Genomic DNA, 18,736 nt, shown 5'->3' with positions numbered 1-18,736 from the left:
CGGCTTTTTTCTTTTTTCTTATGTGGTGCTGAGGAATCAAACCCAGGGCCTCAGGCATGCAAGGCAAGCGCTCTACCACTGAGCCACCTTCCCAGCCCTAACCATACACTTTATATGGTTGTAAACTGAAATGTAGCTACAGTGATTAAGAAAAGAAAAAGTGTTTTTTAGTTAATTTGAATTTAGAAGCTACCCTTTTATGTAGATTCAAATTATAGCCCCTAAATGTACAAAGAATTAACCACTTAAAAAAATAGTCTTACAAGATTAAATCAAGAATAACAAACACTGTACTATGCATTTAGATCCTAATCCTTAAACATCATCTTTTTTTTTTTCCAGTACTGGGGTTTGAACTCAGGGTCCCACACTTGCTAAGCAGGTGCTCTACCACTATAACCACTCCGCTAGCCCCTCTTTGCACTTGTTATTTCTGAGACAGAGTCTTACTGTATGCATGAGCCAGCTTGGGCTGTGATTCTACTTGTCATTCCCCATGTCACTGCATATAGACACTGAACTTCCCCCATAGATGGAATAATAGGCACCCACTATAACACGCAACAATTGGTTGAGGTAGGAGTCTTGGGAAATTCTTTATGCTCAGGTTAGCCTCAAACCAAATCCCCAATCTCTACTTCCCAAACAGCTAGGATTACAGGGTTGGGCCACAATGCGTGGATTACATATGTATTTTAACCCTTACCCCAGTATATTTTCAACTTTGTTAATAGGTACTGAAAAATATATTTTAATACATTAACAGTAATTTTAGTCCAAAGAAACTTTTTAAAGCAAAATAAATTCAACAATTGTTAGGTGGGTCAACTAATGAGACCAGCAGTTACATCCTGACACTGCACTACTCACCTGGAATATTGTTCCATCAAGTAATTGTCCTTCTAGCTTCAGCAAGAATTTTTCAAATGGCTTTAATTTTTCTTCTTGAATTCCAAATTTTGAAGGATTGTGATGGACAGATTTCAATAACCTTGTAGAAGATTAAGAGAAAGATCCTCAATTTAATAAATCCTTGAAGTCTAAACATTTCCCCAGAAAAAAAAACTTTATCTACACATTTAAAAAGGTGAGCAGAACAACCTTAATATACTCAATTCTGTCTGTCATCCTCAATTCAGATGCCTGTTGTACATACATACTAAACAGTTAGTATTTATACATTGAGTAAGATGTTTTTTAAGTACAAGAGCATCTATCAAGATGAAATCAAGCTTAAAAGAGAAGTTTTCATTTCAATAGATCCCAATGAAAAAATAAATCTGAGTCCCAAGGTAGGCAAATTAACATACTAGAAGAATTGTATATTACTATTACTGTAACACTGTAAGACTTAAAATGCTTTTTACACTTACACTCTCAAATGCTTCTGAAATTAAGACTGGTACTATCTTCATAAAAATAGGTGACACAACTTCCTTGCTATTTAGAATTAAAGTACAGGTCTCCCAGTCTTTTAAAGAATCTGAGTTATTTGTTCATATAAAGCAAATTTTAAAATATTTTAGCTGGTATACCTTTTATACATAGTCCAGTGGTCTTTCAGTGTGACGTGATTATCAATGATTTCATCCAGGGTAAGCAAAACTGTTAGCAGTTCTCCCAAATGCTCATACATAGTCTGTCAAAAAACCTTTAATGATTATCATTTAGTCACTAGTTAGAAGTTAAGCCTCATGTGGACGTTTAAATACATTTGAGTAATTAAAGCATGGGATAAACTAGTTTATGAAGCTCATTTATAAAGTTTAATCCTCAAATGACATCATTAGCCTCATAGAACACTTCATCCAATATTTCTTCCTTAAATTTAACAATGCAGATTGGTTTCACTGCCCAAAAAGATTGCTTGGAGAATATACACTGAGAATGCTAAAAGTTAAAATGATTGTGAATTCTCATAACTCTTAAAGTCTTGGTATATAATCTAATACTTCCCAATCATATAAATTCTAAAGAGAAACATAGTTTTACAAGGCAAGTTCAATTACTTTTACCTGAAAATGAACTCCAGTTGTCTCTATAATTTTAGGTGCAATCCTATAATAAAATAATATCCAAGTTAAAAAAAGAGTATCTTATTGTCACAGTTCATTTTTATTTTAAGAAATAACATCTAGGAGAGGATACACATGGAATTTTAACATTAATTATCTTTATTAAAGTTTCACTCACTAAACTTTAAGAGATCTTAAAGAATTATCACAATATTGCATTCCCCAAAGAAACCACTTGTATTTGGAGTCTGGGTTACCCTTGCCCATACCCCACTCGTATGTAAGAACATAATAATGTGACCCAATCAGTAGCCTTAGTCTAAAGACACAACCTAAAGGATGTACCTTGGAATGGAGGTACAAAAACACTAAAATTGAAATTTACCTTTCTGAGCTACTAAAATTTCTCAATTACTAACTAGACTCTTTTTTTGTTACCCGAATGGGCATTTAAGAACTAATCCTGGTCAGTCAGATTGACTTCTAAGTTTTCACATTTACTGAAAATTGATTAATACTTTTAAGATTAAATCAAAGTGAAAAGACAAAAAATTCAACCTTACTTCTTCCTACTCAATATACCTAACAATAAGATATCTAATATAGTAATTATATATCTAAGTATTATAGTTTATATATGTGTGTATATATATATATACACACATATATATAGTATTATGGGAATGGAGGGGCTATGCTTTCATTCTCTCTTGCTACAAAGAAAACTTTAATAAAGAGCCAGAGCATAAAATACTTAACTAAGGGGAATCAAATCTGAATGAAAAACAGCAAATATAGTATACACATTTATAGAATGAACATACAATGTAGTATGATAAAAATAATGATAGGACTAAATAACCAAAAAGTGCCTAAGCTGCTTTAGAATCTTGGCAAATAATTCCTGTGAACTTGTTATCTCTTTCGTTATCATGAACTTAAATAAAGCTACTATAAGTATCCTTTAAACAGAATTGCAGTTTTAGAGTTTAGGTTGAGAAATCCACTATTTATTGTGATGGGTTTGCCTTTACAGGTGACTAGTCTCTTCTTTTGTAGCTTTTAATATCCCTTTTTTGTCCTGCTTATTTTGTAGTTATGTGTACGTGTTTCTTTTCTGATCTTGTCTACTTAGTATTCTGAAAGTGTCACATCTGGATAATTTCATCTCTCTTGAGAGTGGCGACTTTTCTATTATTTTATTGAACATGTTAGGTCTTGAACTTGCAACTCTTTCTGATGCCCATAATTCATAGATTTGGTCTTTTCATGATGTTTCTGATATCCTATATATGCAATTCACATTTCTTAGTGTTTCCCATGTCTCTGACTGATCTAATTCCCTGATACTATAATTCCCTGATACTAATTCACTGATACGATATTTTTGACTTGCTCTGTTCTGTTAGCTTCACTTTCAAGCGTGTTTTTAATTTTTAGTGTGTTACTGAATTCTTCATTTCCAACATTTCAAACTGATTTCTCAGGATTTCCAAATCTGTATTAAATTCCTCCTTCTTACCCTGTCTTCTCTATTTTATTCATTTACTTGAACTTTCTTTGATTATACTCAGTTATTACCATTTGACTTTTTACTGTGGCATAGCTGACTCTTGGAGGAGACATACAGGTTTTATCTGCTATTGTGTTTTTATGTTGGGATTTATGCATCATTTTAAGTTCTAATCACCTATATTATTCCATTTGTCTTAATGTTCAGGTAGAAAAGTGCAGTGTCTGATTGAAGTGTTACTTCTTGTCACTGGATTAGAAGGAATGGCTCAATAACTAAGCCTTTACCAGGTGCTCACAGCACCAGGCCTATCCTGCGTACTGTTCAAGTAAACTTGCTGAAGTCTGATTCAACTGAATCAGATGATAGTGTTGCTATCACTTTAGAGGCTTCCTTTCTCTGTAGAAGAACTACTGTAGAAGTAGTAGTGGTAGTAACTATTGGTTGTAGCAGCAGAAGTAACTATTGAAGTAGTAGTAGAAGTAACTATTGGTTGTCAGAACTTTATTGTTTATGGGCTTTATTGGCCATGCTCTATTAGCTTTTTTCCCACTTGCTCTATACACCAGTTTTGTGTGCCCAGGGGTGGCAAGCTTCCAAGTCTGCTGTAACAGACCCTGACTGCAACAAAAGACAAAAGAGAACATGAGGGGCTGGGAAGGTGGCTTAGCAGTAGAGCGCTTGCCTTGCATGCTTGAGTCCCTGGGTTCGATTCCTCAGCACCACATAAGAAAAAAAGAAAAAAGCTGGAAGTGGTGCTGTGGCTCAAGTGGTAGAGTGCTAGCCTTGAGCTGAAGAGCTGAGTTTCAGGCCCCCCTACCAGACCAAAAAAAAAAAAAAAGAAAAGAAAAAAAAAAGAGAACATGAGTTCTACCCTAGACTAGTTTGAAGAGGACCAATGATGGCCCTACTTATCTACTAGTTTCAATGTTTACAGACCACCATCTAGAAGTTACTTCTCCTTGTGGAGGAGCTGTAGAAGTTTTCTGAGTGATCTGGATATAAGACCTTAGTCTTGTTAATCTGTTCTCCAGAATGCAGTTTCCAGGGGCAGGTTTCTGTGTTCTCAAGCCCTTATAACAAGCATTTATCTGTGGAGTGTAAGGGACCAAATTTGCAGTTGGCAAGATCCAGGCAGGCGCTAGAATCCAGGCAGCTCTACAGTCCCAGGCAATAACCATCAGACCCACACTGGGTCTAAGGTCTATGGGATATGTAAACTTATCTTGCAGACAGCACTGACAGCCAGAACTGTCTGTTTTACCTTGTAATGGAGGTCACTTCAATTCCACTCCCTCTCCAGGGAAGCCAGGACCAGGCTTGGAATTACCTGCTATTTTTTTTTTCCTGTTGCCTTGGTTTCTCTCTGCTTTTTGCCTTTCTACTACCCCTTTTACAATTCACAATACTGTTCCTCTCTTTTCTCTCTTTAGAAGCTAGCACCTATGTTATTATATTCTTCTAATTCACAGTCAAAACGATAGATGTGTTTAATCTGCCATCTTGCCCACTCATCCAGATTCTAAGATTCTTTAATTAAAGTCTAAAATGACTTTATTGTGTAATGGAATCATTACCATAGATAGGAAAGCAGTAAGAGAGATAATACAGAATATGAACTAATACTATTTTCCTATGTAATCAAAGTTTTTTTAAGAGTTTTTTTTCTGTCAACAGTTTCATTCAGACAGACAAAAGGGTCATGCAGCACGATAAAAACTGCCTTTTGGGCTGGGAAGGTGGCTCAGTGGTAGAGTGCTTGCCTTGCAAGCATGAGGCCCTGGGTTCGATTCCTCAGCACCACATAAGCAAAAAGAAAAAAGCCGGAAGTGGCGCTGTGGCTCAAGTGGTAGAGTGCTAGCCTTGAGGTGAAGAGCTGAGGGACAGCACCCAAACCCAGAGTTCAGGCCCCACAACCGGACCCAAAAAAAAAAACAAAAGTGCCTTTTGCAATAACTAGTATATGTCTTAGACAAGCAGAAAAGGTCAGATAAGTTGATGTTAGGCAAAATAACCCCAAGATAAGGACTTAAGTGGTTTTTCTTTCTTGCTATTGTTTCTAACAGATTTATAAGGTGATTTTTTTGTTGCTTTGTATGTCCCTCCCCCACAGTATAACCCGTTTTCACTGTATTTGATATTAGTATAATTTGGGGAGGGGAAGGGAAAAAACAAATTCTTTAAATAGGGATACAGGTGAACCCATTGCAACAATGAAATGTACAAGATGCTATGTTGAAAACCGAACTTAGAACTTTACAACTTTGGGGGGGTGGGAGTGTAGTTGTGGAGATGGGAGGGCAGGGATGGTAAGGGAAAAACAAAAAAAAAGGAGGAAGCAACAACACTTGATAAGAAATGTAATCATTACCTTGCTCATGTAATTGTAACCCCTCTGTACCATATTTTCACAAAAAAACTTAATAAAAAATAAAAATAAAAACTGCCTTATGAATCCATATAATATATGCATCAAGATGTACTTTAAACATCATGAGTGTTCAAAACATGCTAAATAAATAAGTGAATTTAAAAAACTATTTCAGCCAGGTACTGGTGGCTCACACCTGTAATCCTACTCAGGAAACTGAGATCTGAAGATAGAAGTTCAAAGCCAGCCCAGGCAGAAAAGGCTGTGGAACTCCTATCTCCAATAAAACCACCAGAAAACTGGAAGTGGTGCTGTGGCTCAAGTGGTAGAGCACAAGCCTTGAGCTGAAAAGCTGAGGGACAGCACTCAGGCCCAGAGTTCAAGCCCTTGACCGACAAAAAATGAACAAACCTATTTCAGAGGATTCGATTTTTGGGGAAAAAGTCCTACATATCTACTATAAAGCAAAAATATTTCTTACAATTTCAGTAGGTTTCATTGTGTTATTGTCATAGTTGCAAACAATGTCTTCAACAGTATTCATCCTTCTTGTTAGCCAAGCCACTCCCATTAATACCTATCCCGCTACAGAGACTATTTCTCTTTCCCATTCCCCGACTGATCAACAAGTTTCCCATTTCCCTAATGATCAACAAGTTTCACTAAGATTCTTTATGTCGTTTTCATATATATTTGCAATGTATTACAAAATTATTCACCCACTATCTTTCTTTTACCCTAGCAAAAAATATTTCTAAGATTCATTACTTGTTACTGATATAGAGGGCAGCCAATTGATGTACTACATTCATCACCACTTCATAGCACCTCGTAACGAAACAAGAGAGTTCCTGAAACGACAAGTTGAGTATATTACAAAATTAGTTTTTAAATGTCAGTTTTTTACTGAGCCTTATGGTAACATATTTAACAAACACAAAACGTTTTCCAGTAAAATCTCCAGTTACCCAGCACACAGACAACTTGAGCATTCTTCAACAATCCATGTTTACTTCACCTTTCTGCATGGCAGAAGTCATTCCTATCTCTGTTACCACTAATTTTTAATATTTTAATTACTGATATACCTTCTGAATGACAAAAACTCATTTCTTCTTGGAATATACACAACCTATTATGTTGACTAAATATAGCTGCTTGTCAATAAATTTCTGTCCTATTAAATAAGTCAGTAAGTAAATACTTGAATGAATGAAGGAGCTCTAAGAACTCAAGTTCAGAAAGGATGAGGATGAAAATAGTGATCTCTAACATTTAATCACATCTTTAAGCAAGCCTGGCACATAAGAAGTGAAATATCAACTATCTCAAAAATGTCAGGCATTAAATAATTCACATCTACTATGTGCCAGACCTTCTGAAAACGTTTTTACAAGCTCTCCACTTTTAAATCTACAGAAATAAGTTTGTACTTACAATATTTAACATCTGATTAAAACTACAGGGACAGGCTTTTATGTCCCTTGCACCAAGAACAGTTTCTAAATATACTAGATTGACAAAATGTATGCTGGACAATTAAAAATTGAACTTACATGCACTATCAATAGATCTACAACAATTTTTAAATTTTTAATTAAAAAATATGTTCTTTTTTTGAGGTTTTTGGGGTTTTTTTTTGTGCCAGTGCTGAGGCTTGAACTCAGAGCCTGGGCTCTGTCCCTGAGCTTTTTTATTCATGACTAGTGCTCTACTACTGCTTCAGCCACAGCTCCAGTTCTACCTTTTTTGTGATTAACTCGAGTTAAAAGTCTCAGACTTTCCTGCCTGGACTGGCTTTGAACTGCAATCCTCAGATCTCAATCTCCAGAACAGACAAGATTACAGTTGTGAGCAAGACAAGGTCTTACTATATAGTCTAGGCTGGCCTTCAATTCCTAGTCATCCTGCATCAGCTTTCCAAATGCTGGGATTACAGGCATGTGACACCATACCTAGTTAAGTACTTTAATTTTACTTAAGTTAAATGAAAGCAGAAAAGCAGGAATAGAAGTACAGGACAAATAAAAAACACAAAAGGCCAAGTCAGATCTACAAGCTTTAAAAGTGAACAAAATTAAACAGTTAAAAGAGATTATCAGACGATACAAAAAAGCAAAATCCTGATAGTGACTCATTGCTTACCAACAGAAATACATTCTAAGAATCACTGTTAATCATTTTAGTCATTATACAGCTATCACAGACTATACTAACACAATCAATAAGGCTACAACATCACTAGACAAAATAATCTTTGAGGAACATCGTGATAAATAAGGTACATTGTTGACCAAATATCTTTATGTGGTATATGATGATACATACAATTTTAAAGAAATGCTACTAAAACTGATAATAAGAGGCTGTAAAAATGGAAAAAGAATTCTTTTTAATGGCAACTAAAACAGAGCTAGGGCAGCAATATCACTGTCTGAAAAATAGACTTTATTAAAGTTACCACAGCTAATAATATACAGATTGAGTATTCCTTATACAAAATGCTTGGGACCACAAGTATTTCAGATTCCAAATAGTTTTTGGATTTGGGAATATTTTCATATATGTAATACACACACATATAAAATGAGATATATGGATGACATGAAGTTTAAATGTAAAATTCATTTGTGTTCCATATATACCTATATACGAACTCTATGAGTAATTTTACACAGGATTTTTATTAATTTAATGTGTAGAATTTTCTATTTGTAATGCATGTCAGTGCTAAAATGCTCCATATTTTGGAGCATTTCAGATTTTAGACTAGGTATACTCTCTCTCTATATATATATATATGTGTATAGTGTATATATATATATTTTTTATATATAATTATATGTTGTATAGAATTGTTAACATAGTTATATAAATATATATATTTCACAAAACACATGAAAAAATTTAATATGATGCATATGCTTATTGCTTCACTGTAGTAACCTTTTGACCACATGTACTCCATAACACCATGTTGCATACCTTAAATATATATAACATTTATTTTTTAAAAAAGGAATTCAATATACAGAATCAATTACACAAGGCTTAAAGACTAAAACAGTGAAATAGATAATCAAGAGAAAGCAGAGGACCAAAAGGAAAAGGTTGCACTTGCAAGACTCTGGGAGCTTAGAGAAACAGGACCATGGTGGTCATATTATGATTTTAAAAAAAAGATGATTTGTCAGAAATCATTAGCAACTTGTCTGTTCTAAATAAAATATCCTTAAAATGAGAAATACAAAACTGAATAAGGTAAGAAAAGTGAGATTCTACTTCCAGCTTTTTTTAGTAGTTAACGGGAAATAAGAGTCTCATGTACTTTCTTGCAAGTGCTGGCTTTAACCAGTGATTCTCAGATCTCAGCATCTTAAGTAGCTTCAATTACAGGCAGGAGCCACTGATACCCAGCTTCTTCCAACTTAGACTTTTTTTTTTTTGGTGGGTGCTGTCCCTGAGGTCTTTTGCTCAAAGATAGGGCTCTACGACTCTCAAAGTAGCTCACCACAGTTCTGCTTTCAGTTTTTGAGTAATTAACTGGAGATGAGCATCTCTCAGGGATTCTTCTGCCTAGGCTAGCTTTGAACCATGATCACTCTGATTTCAGCCTTGTGAGTAGTTATGGTTGCAAGCATAAGCCACTGGTGCCTGGACACAACTTAAGACTCTTAAGACACCTTCTTGGACTGCCAATAGGTGACTGAAATTTAGGAAAGGAATATTATTTCCATATTTTGCTGTTTTCATCAAGATAGGCAAATCTAAGCAATAGTTCACTGGAATGATGGTATTTGCACCAAGTGTCAAGCTTCTTTTAACACTTCAAAACCAAATAAGCCCCTCTCAAGAGACATTAGCAGCAGCCAGAGACAGTCATGTCTTCCGAGGTTCACTACTATTCCATAAGACAATTTAATACAATTCAGTACTATTCTATAGGACCCTCTCACAGCTACTCATTTTTCTCCTGTTTTTTGTAGTTTCTTCAGCTACTCATTTTTGTTGTTCTTACTGTCAAGACCAGTTAAAATCTACTCATTCAATAAGAATCACATTTATCAGGACAATTTATTATCTACTGTCCTCATGTTACAAAAGACTTCTAGACTACATATATATGTATATACATATGTACATATGTATATGGATATGTACATATACATATGTACATATGTATCTTATGTATCAAATGTATGCTATGCATCTTATGACCAAATCTTCTGGAATAGTATGTGTGGTTTGTTTTCTAGAGATAACCCTGAATAACACATGCCATATTATTAACAAAATGCTCTCAATAAGGCCAAGTAGATCTCAAAAAAAAAAAAAAAAAGATGCTCAAGATAGAAAAAAATTTAGAACAACATGTTAAGATACTTGATTTGGGGGCTGGGAAGGTGGCTCAGAGGTAGAGCGCTTGCCTTGCATGCCTGAGGCCCTGGGTTCGATTCCTCAGCACCACATAAGCAAAAAGAAAAAAGCCGGAGGTGGCGCTGTGGCTCAGCTGAAGAGCTGAGGGACAGCACCCAGGCCCCAGAGTTGAGGCCCCACGACCGGACCCAAAAAAAAAAAAAAAAAAAGATACTTTATTTGGTCAAATATAGTAAATCTTGTATCCAACAATCAGAGAGGAAGTATGGAATGGACATTTTTTTTTAATCTCCAATTTTACTTATTCACTTTGCACATGCATTGTTGTACAATGGAAGAAGAGAACAAGTTATTTCACACTTTTAATAAAATTAAGCCAAAAGGCCCAAAATTATCGTACCTTCAGTGATGAAAATTGAAATATCCTGTCAGATACATCCAGTACTACTAACTTTTAGCAATGCCACTATTGTTTGTACAGCAACTTAATCCTCTCCATTTACATTTTCTGATTCAATTACTTTTCTCAGCTAGTATAAAGCTTAAAATTTTTAAAGGCATGGTAACAAATTGTTCAGAAATCAAACATAAAGAAATTTATTTTAATACCATGGTCCCCTAAAATTGCTTAAAAATCTTTTAGGAGTTGTGACTTCCTAAACTATAATCCAATTCTGATTGAGTCTCTTATCAAAGTATATATCCTTAATAAGTGAAAGGATCAGAATGTTTTTAGGAATAAGAGGGTTTAAGCTCACTTGTTAGACAGTGCTTTGCCACTGAGCCATACCTGCATCCGTTTGCACTAGTTATTTTGCCCAGCCCTGTGCTTAGACTATGATCCTCCTATTTTAGGTTTCCCACTGTAGCTGGGATGATAGGAACTCACTATCATGCCGACTTTCTTCTTTAGAGATGGAAAGTCTTGCTGGGATCATAGGCTCACACCACCAAATCCAGCTGTTGGATGAGAAGTGGTCTCATGAACTTTTTGCCTAGGCTACCTTCAAACAAAATCTTTCCAATCTCAGCCTTCTGAGTAGCTTGGGTTAACAGTGTGAGCCACTGTACCTGGTTTAGGTTTCAGAACTTATTGAAGTATGTGTGGTTTATGCAAACTTTTAAAAGACAAAATTCAAGAGAATATGAAAATCAGTTACCTGTAAAAATGAAATAAATCTTCCCATTTGAATTTGACAATCACCTTCCACCATGCTAGAATCTGTAGCTTTAAAACACAAAATGAAGAACTGTTTCCATTTTTTAATTTCAACTCAATCACCAAAAAAGAAAATGTTATTTTATTCACTGGGTCATATTCTAATATGCACAGTATTGAAACACAGAATTTTTACACTAAAGAGATAAATGAGACTCACTAGTCACACAATTAAAGCTAACCATCTGCTTCAGTACTTAATTATGCCAAGGAAAATTTTTTTTTTTTTTTTTTTTTGGGTCCGGTTGTGGGGCCTGAACTCTGGGCCTGGGCGCTGTCCCTCAGCTCTTCAGCTCAAGGCTAGCGCTCTACCACTTGAGCCACAGCACCACTTCCGGCTTTTTCCTTTTTGCTTATGTGGTACTGAGGAATCGAACCCAGGGCCTCTGGCATGCAAGGCAAGTGATCTACCACTGAGCCACCTTCCCAGCGCCCAAGCCAAGGAAAATTCTTAAGTTACAGTACTTTGTATGCAAGTATATTAAAACAGTTTGAAGGGAATTTACTGCTGATTCATTATTCAATTTTTTCACCTATTACTCCAAAACAATCACCAAAATACTGCATATGTATTTTCTCACATTAATACATTATATAATACTGTTAATCCTAGAATTAGCTGTTAATTTTGTTCAATTTTTTTTTTTGCTAGTCCTGGGGCTTGAACTCAGGGCCTTGGCACTGTCCCTGAGCACATTATCACTTGAGCCCAGCGCCACCTGTGGCTTTTCTGTTTATGTGGTACTGAGAAATTGAACCCAGGGCTTCATGCATGCTAGGCAAGCCCTCTACCACTAAGCCACATTCCCAGCTCTGTTCATTTCAATTTTATATAAAGTATCACCACATTCTAATTTTGAAATTTTAATACTTACCTCCTTCTCCATAAAATAAGAGACCATTGTAAAACTTAGTTTCTGCCTGTTTTAAAACAAATTAGAATAGTTTTTGTTTTCAAATTTGTTTTCAAATTCCTATACACTCTACATTTAGTAACAGAGAACTACATTTACATGCAAATTTATTTAAATTCCAAAAACCACTTAAAAATAAATTCAAAATTTATCTATAGGGTAACAAAAATATTACTAATACTCCAAGCTATATCTTGATTCCTTTAGCTTTTATTTGTATTCTGTCTTATCTGACCATCTTCACTGTTCCATATACTCTCAATTGTTCATACTATGCAACCACAGTGTCTATCAGATAAATGAAGAGGAAAAAAAAACATGAAGTTTAATGACTTCAACCAGGATTTAATGGCTCTTGGGTAAACAAAACTAAATCCATATTAGAAGTTCAAAGCTTTTGTAAACAAAAAATGAATTATATCTAGCTAGCTAGGTAATTGATGGCAGCTAATACCAACCCTTAGAGATATTCACCAAGTATTCAAACAGATATTACTAGTAAGATATTGAGTAAGTAACACCCTTTTAAGCTTCAGTTTCTTCATCTCTTCCTCACCAATTCTTGGAGCTGTTCTAAGGACTAACAGTTTTAGCACATAGCAAGTACTCAATGAATGGTAATATTACCATTCTTTATTATTAGTATCATTAACGTTAATGCTTTAATGAATTCACACTGACATTCAATATTTATTACATACTGCATATATATAAGTATACATCTGCCTTGTTTTTAAAGATTTGAAAACTACAAATAATTACCTCATATTTTAACTTCTTGATTTCACAGCAAAGTGCAGCATAAACAGTGATGACTTTGTTTAAGACCTTATTTCATGAGAAGATAAAATAAGGTAAATTATAAATAGAAAATGGAAAGCATATAGTTTTTAAAATACGCTTTTAGGTGTAGGATTTTGTACCTTGTTTTCAGTCTTGATGAGCTCCAAAAGAGAAGACTGTTCATAAGGCAAAAGCTATAGATACAAAGGAAAAAATATTCTTTTTAATTTGGGGAGGGAGGGAAGTCACTGAAATTTTACATACACGAAATTAGCTGAATTATAGTTAACGTAACGTTGGACACAAACCACAAGTTTTCTGAACACAACCTCAATAGCCAACAAAATAAGGAGGGCTGGGAAGTTGGTTCAGTGGTAGAGCGCTTGCCTTGCATGCCTGAGGCCCTGGGTTCGATTCCTCAGCACCACATAAGCAAAGAGAAAAAAAGCCGGAAGTGGCGCTGTGGCTCAAGTGGTAGAGTGCTAGCCTTGAGCTGAAGAGCTGAGGGACAGCGCCCAGGCCCAGAGTTCAGGCCCCACAACCGGACCCAAAAAAAAAAAAAAAAACCAGCAAAATAAGGAAATGAAAAAGTTAAAATAAAAGGGCTCCAATATGACATTCTATGTTGCAATGACTCAAGCTGTGCTCTAGCTGGTTATGAATGCAGTGCAAGTAAACAAAAGGGAAGAAGAGAATACTAGCATCCAATCCTATAATTATGAGAAAAGATGCTCATTTTGGATTCACTATGTAGGCATAAATTTAGTTATTATGGCTAAAAAGGTCAAAATACATGACAAAGAGCAGAATAGGGAAAAGGACAACTGTTCTTATATTCATGATTCAAAAACAAAAATATAGTGAGTGTATTTATCTTCTAAGGCAAGCTTTAGCCTCTACCTCTTTCTTAGCTTTTGATTATCATCTGTGATTTCTTTACATTAAATAGCATTATAGAACTTTCCTTTGGCAACATACCTACAAGTCTGGATATAGGTAAATTAAAAATCTGTATATTTGACTCTATGTAAAATAATCTCAATTAAAATAAACCTTGAATATCCTGACAGTCCTCTTCATTTTCTTGATGATAAAAAAGAAAAGCCGGCTCAAATAGGCTTTTGCCTATCAAAGCTTGAGTTTATATCATTATTTCATAATACACTTTTTAAAAACACCTTTAGTAATGCTTAGAGAAAAAGAACTAGTAATTTTATGTAAGTTATTTCACGCTTAGATTTCAAGTTAAAATGCATTTCTATTTTTTTAAATGGCATTTTCAAGATGTAGGCTGTTCTAAAATATAAATACATATGTATATATGTACATGTATAAATAAAAGGAAATCAAACCTTTAATGCTATAGGATCAAGATTGAAATCCCAAACATCACCAATTGAATCATCCAGAGCATCCTCAATTCTTCTCAGTTGGGATGTATATTCCTCAAGAAACTTCCCGTAATTCTTAAGTTGGACTTCAGCATGAATTTCTAAAAGTAAATTTTAAAACAGTACATTCTAAGTGATGAATTACAGAACATTTACTTTAAATAACCTCAGAAGTCACAGCTAAGCACTGTTAATTATTGCTTTAGAAAGTCTGAAGATCTTGAAAATAAAGTTCCAAAGTTAAACAGTAATTTAGTTTTCAATTGTCTCCAAATATGTAAAACAATTTAAAAAACTATAGCCTCACTTAACCCATAATCTAGGGCTTAACCAGTATGAATTAATATTTTTGGTAACTAGACAACTCAGCATCCTGTACTATGCTTTAGTCAAATACAACACTGAAACAAACCTGAATTAGGTACAAAAATCTGTATTTTGCAAAAGCAGTATTTTTAAACTAAATTTTTTTTACCTTTAAGTAGTCGTATAAAAGGGTGACCATTCAACAAATCTGTTCATAAGTCCAATGTTTTTTTTGTGTACGTGTATGCGTGTGGTGCATGTCAATCCTGGGACCTGAACTCAAAATTTGGATGCTGTCCCTGAGCTTTTTTGCACAAGGCTAGTAATTCTACCATGCCACAGCTCCAGTTCTGGTGTTTCAGTAGTTAACTGGAGATGAGAGTCTCATGGATTTTCCTGCCTGGGCTGGCTTAGAACCATGATCCACACTCAGACTGCAGCCTCCTGAGTAGCTAGGATTAAAGGCATGAGCCACTAGTACAATAGTACCTAGTACAATGCACTTTGACTGATGTAACCCTTTTCATTATTCTCCCCCAATCCAACCCCTCCCTTCCATTTTCCTAGTTTCATAGGATATACTTTGAATATTATTATTGTATTTTCCCCCCTCTCTTCATCTATCTATCCCTCTTCCCTTGACCTGCCCCATAAACACTTCAAGTATCAGTTGCCTGACATTCATTTTGTTGGACTATTTTTCTAAAAAAATTACACCATTTAAGTTTTGCCTAGAACATAGCATACCTTCAGTTAACAAGTCTGCATACAACTCTATATGTGCTTATTTGTATATTTATAAATTAGATCTAGTTTCCACATATGAAAGAAAATGTGTCCTTTGTCTCTCTGGGCCTGACTTCAAGTAATGTAATTTTTTCCAGGTCTATCAATTTCTTTGCAAATGATATGATATCCTTCTTCCTAATGGATGAGTAAAATCACATTGTTTATATATACTACATTTTCTTGATCACTTCATCCATAGATTGACCTGACCCCACACCCTACACAAACAGAAGCCATTTATTTATTTACTTACTTACTTAATGGTCTGTGACCAGGACTTGAACTCTTGATCTGATGTTTTCATTTACTGATTGACACTTTATTATCTGAACCATACCTCCAACCCCAAGAGCCATCTTAATGTTAATTTCATTCCCAGTGAATTTTCTTTTTATGTTTTCACTTATTTGTTGCAGTACTAGGGTTTGAACTCAGCTTGCTGGACAGGCTCATACTCTACCACTTGAACTATGCCTCTAACCCTTTTTTTTTTTATTAATTTTTGGAACAGGATCTCACCTTTTTGCCCCAGGCTTGGACTGCAACTCTCCTATTTATGCTTTTCCCATAGCTGAGGTGACAGGCATGTGTCACCATGTACAGCATTCCTACTGAGGTGGGAGTCCCACCAAATTTTGCCCCAGCTTGCCTTGAACTCTGATCCTCCAGATCCCAAATAGCTAGAATTACAGATATGAGCCATTGTAATTAGCCACCAATTTTTAAATGAGGCTTACTTACTGTAGAATAACATTATTCCTATGATGTCTAAAATATTGAAAAGTTCTAATTATTAACTGATATACCTGAGTTGAAAAAGCCAATAAAAAAATCACAGGCTCAGTACAAACTATTGTGGTGATATTTACAGAATTCATACATTAATAGATGACTTTAAGCACAGTTGCTGAAATAAACTGATTTTTCAAAATTGTAAATATCTCAATACTTAAAAGTTTATTAGTTATCCCCCAACAGCAAATTCAACTCCCAACTAAGGTTTGTTTATTGACATGTATAATTATCTTTATTTTCAAAAATAAAGAATTTTTCTCTCTTCCAATTAACACTGTAAAGCAACTCTCAGAGTATGTTCTGTCTCAAACTGTATTCAAGTAAAAAGACCTACCTCTCTATTCTTTCACCTGGATCTGATGAGTCATTTCAGTTAATTAAGATTTCTCTCAACCAGGCACCGGTAGCTCACACCTGTAATCCTAGTTCCTCAAGAGGCTAAGATCTGAAGATCATGGCGGGAGCCAGCCTAAGCAGGAAAGCCCATGAGATTCTTACCTCCAATTAACCACTAGAAAACCAGAAATGGAGCTGTGGATCAGTGATAGACTGCTAGCCTAGAGCAGAAAAGCAAAAGGACAACACTCACACCAAGTTTAGGACCATCACTGCCAAAAAAAAAGGGGGGGGGTTCCTGTTTCATTACACCATTAATCTAAGTGATTATAGTCTATATATAATTTGTAACACAAAAATTAATGGAGGGAGAGATATTAAGAATCCAAAAAGAAATGTGCTCTTTACCTGACTTATGTAACTGCAACCCCTCTGTACATCACCTTTACAATAAAAATTTAAAAATTTAAACATTAATATAAACTAGGCATAGCAAATAGATGAGGACATTTTTGTCTTCAGCTAACTAAAATCTCAAGAATCCAGAACACCAAGCTAATTTCCACTGGCCAGCTACATGGGAAATGACCAAAGTTTTGTTTGAACAGCAAATGAGTTCTTAAAAGACAATGCTAGAAAATCACTGCTATTGAAACATTTGTTTAGTCTGGGAATTTCACAAGGTAGAAGAAGGCAATGGAAAATCTTCAATAATACCCCTTACTGATAAGATAGTCAATTGTAAAGTTGGTAAAAGAGTGCAAAGATTTGACTTAAGAAAGAACCACAAGGTGATCCTTCAAAACTCCAAAGATCTGCCTAACATGTTTGTCTCTTCCAATAGGCTGCATTTTTTATCCTATTTCTTTTTCTTTGGTCAGTCATGGGGCTTGAACTCTGGGCCTGGGCACTGTCCCTGTGGAGAGTGGTCTACCACTTAAGCCACAGAACCACTTCTGGTTTTCTGGTGGTTTATTGGAGATAAGATTCTCAGGTACTTTCCTGCCCGGGCTGGCTTTGAACCACAATCCTCAGATCTCAGCCTCCTGAGTAGCTAGCATCACAGGCATGAGCCACCGGCGCATGGCTCCTATTTCTATTTCTAATACCACCTACAATGTAGAAAATGTATGTTGAGTGAATCAGGTCATTCTACTTCAAGCTGAAGTCTCTTCAAACCCATAAATTATTCTGTTTTCTGAATGAGACCTTTATCCAAAAACAAACAAACCTGGAGACAGTGTTGGCTCCAGCCTCCCTATTAATAGGCTGAGATCTGAGGACTACAGTTCAAGCCAACCCCGAAGAAAAGTCCATGACACTCTGCAATGAACCGCCAGAAATGCAGCTGTGTCTCAAGTGGTAGAGGGTTAGCCTTTAGCAGAAATGATCAAGGACAATATCCAGGTCTAAGTTCAAGCCCCAGGATCAGTCCCTTTGCCCCAAAAAAAGGAAAGCACAGCACAGTTCACTTTAAAACAAACAAAAAGAATACACACACACACATACACACACACAAACTTAATGATTTTTGTCCTTACAGCCAAGCTTATTTTTTATGCTACATAAGAGCTACTGAAGAACTGCACACCATCCTGGATGTACTTAGGTCACCCTTCTCTGCGAGGCAAAAAAAAAAATCCCTGTTACACCTAGTCACATCTAAGTTTGTAGACATAGGTCTCAATTTGTAAAATCAAACAAAATTCCAGTCGAAAGTTTTAATGACATTCAAAGTGAGTGAGTCAACAATGCATAAAGTACACACAAGAAGTAAACTCATCATATCACTTATTCAGAATATCACCAAAGATCAGAAACAGATTGTCAACCTGAATTAGTTACAAAAGTTTCGCTGAAATAGTTGGTCATTTGACTGAAAGAAACAGCATTTGTTAGGTTTGGGGCTTTGTGGGGGGGAGGGGGG

At 35.4% G+C, this 18,736-nt stretch overlaps 1 protein-coding gene across 1 annotated transcript in view; it reads right to left on the bottom strand.

Annotated features, from left to right (window-relative positions):
• The window catches only part of Kiaa1033 (KIAA1033 ortholog), a 62,009-nt gene that overhangs the window by 41,985 nt on the left and 1,288 nt on the right, over positions 1–18,736 (bottom strand). The window contains exons 2-10 of the mRNA XM_013019114.1: positions 14,545–14,684; positions 13,333–13,386; positions 13,172–13,237; positions 12,371–12,416; positions 11,437–11,504; positions 6,668–6,750; positions 2,016–2,058; positions 1,536–1,639; positions 871–991 (exon numbers count right to left, since the gene is read on the bottom strand). Coding sequence (XP_012874568.1) covers positions 871–991; positions 1,536–1,639; positions 2,016–2,058; positions 6,668–6,750; positions 11,437–11,504; positions 12,371–12,416; positions 13,172–13,237; positions 13,333–13,386; positions 14,545–14,684 — 725 coding nt within the window. The remainder of the gene's footprint in view (positions 1–870; positions 992–1,535; positions 1,640–2,015; positions 2,059–6,667; positions 6,751–11,436; positions 11,505–12,370; positions 12,417–13,171; positions 13,238–13,332; positions 13,387–14,544; positions 14,685–18,736) is intronic.

Source organism: Dipodomys ordii, unplaced genomic scaffold (assembly GCF_000151885.1).
Source record: "Dipodomys ordii isolate 6190 unplaced genomic scaffold, Dord_2.0 Scaffold3, whole genome shotgun sequence".
In the NCBI taxonomy this organism is placed as follows: domain Eukaryota; kingdom Metazoa; phylum Chordata; class Mammalia; order Rodentia; family Heteromyidae; genus Dipodomys; species Dipodomys ordii.
This window is presented reverse-complemented; position numbering and strand designations above follow the sequence as displayed.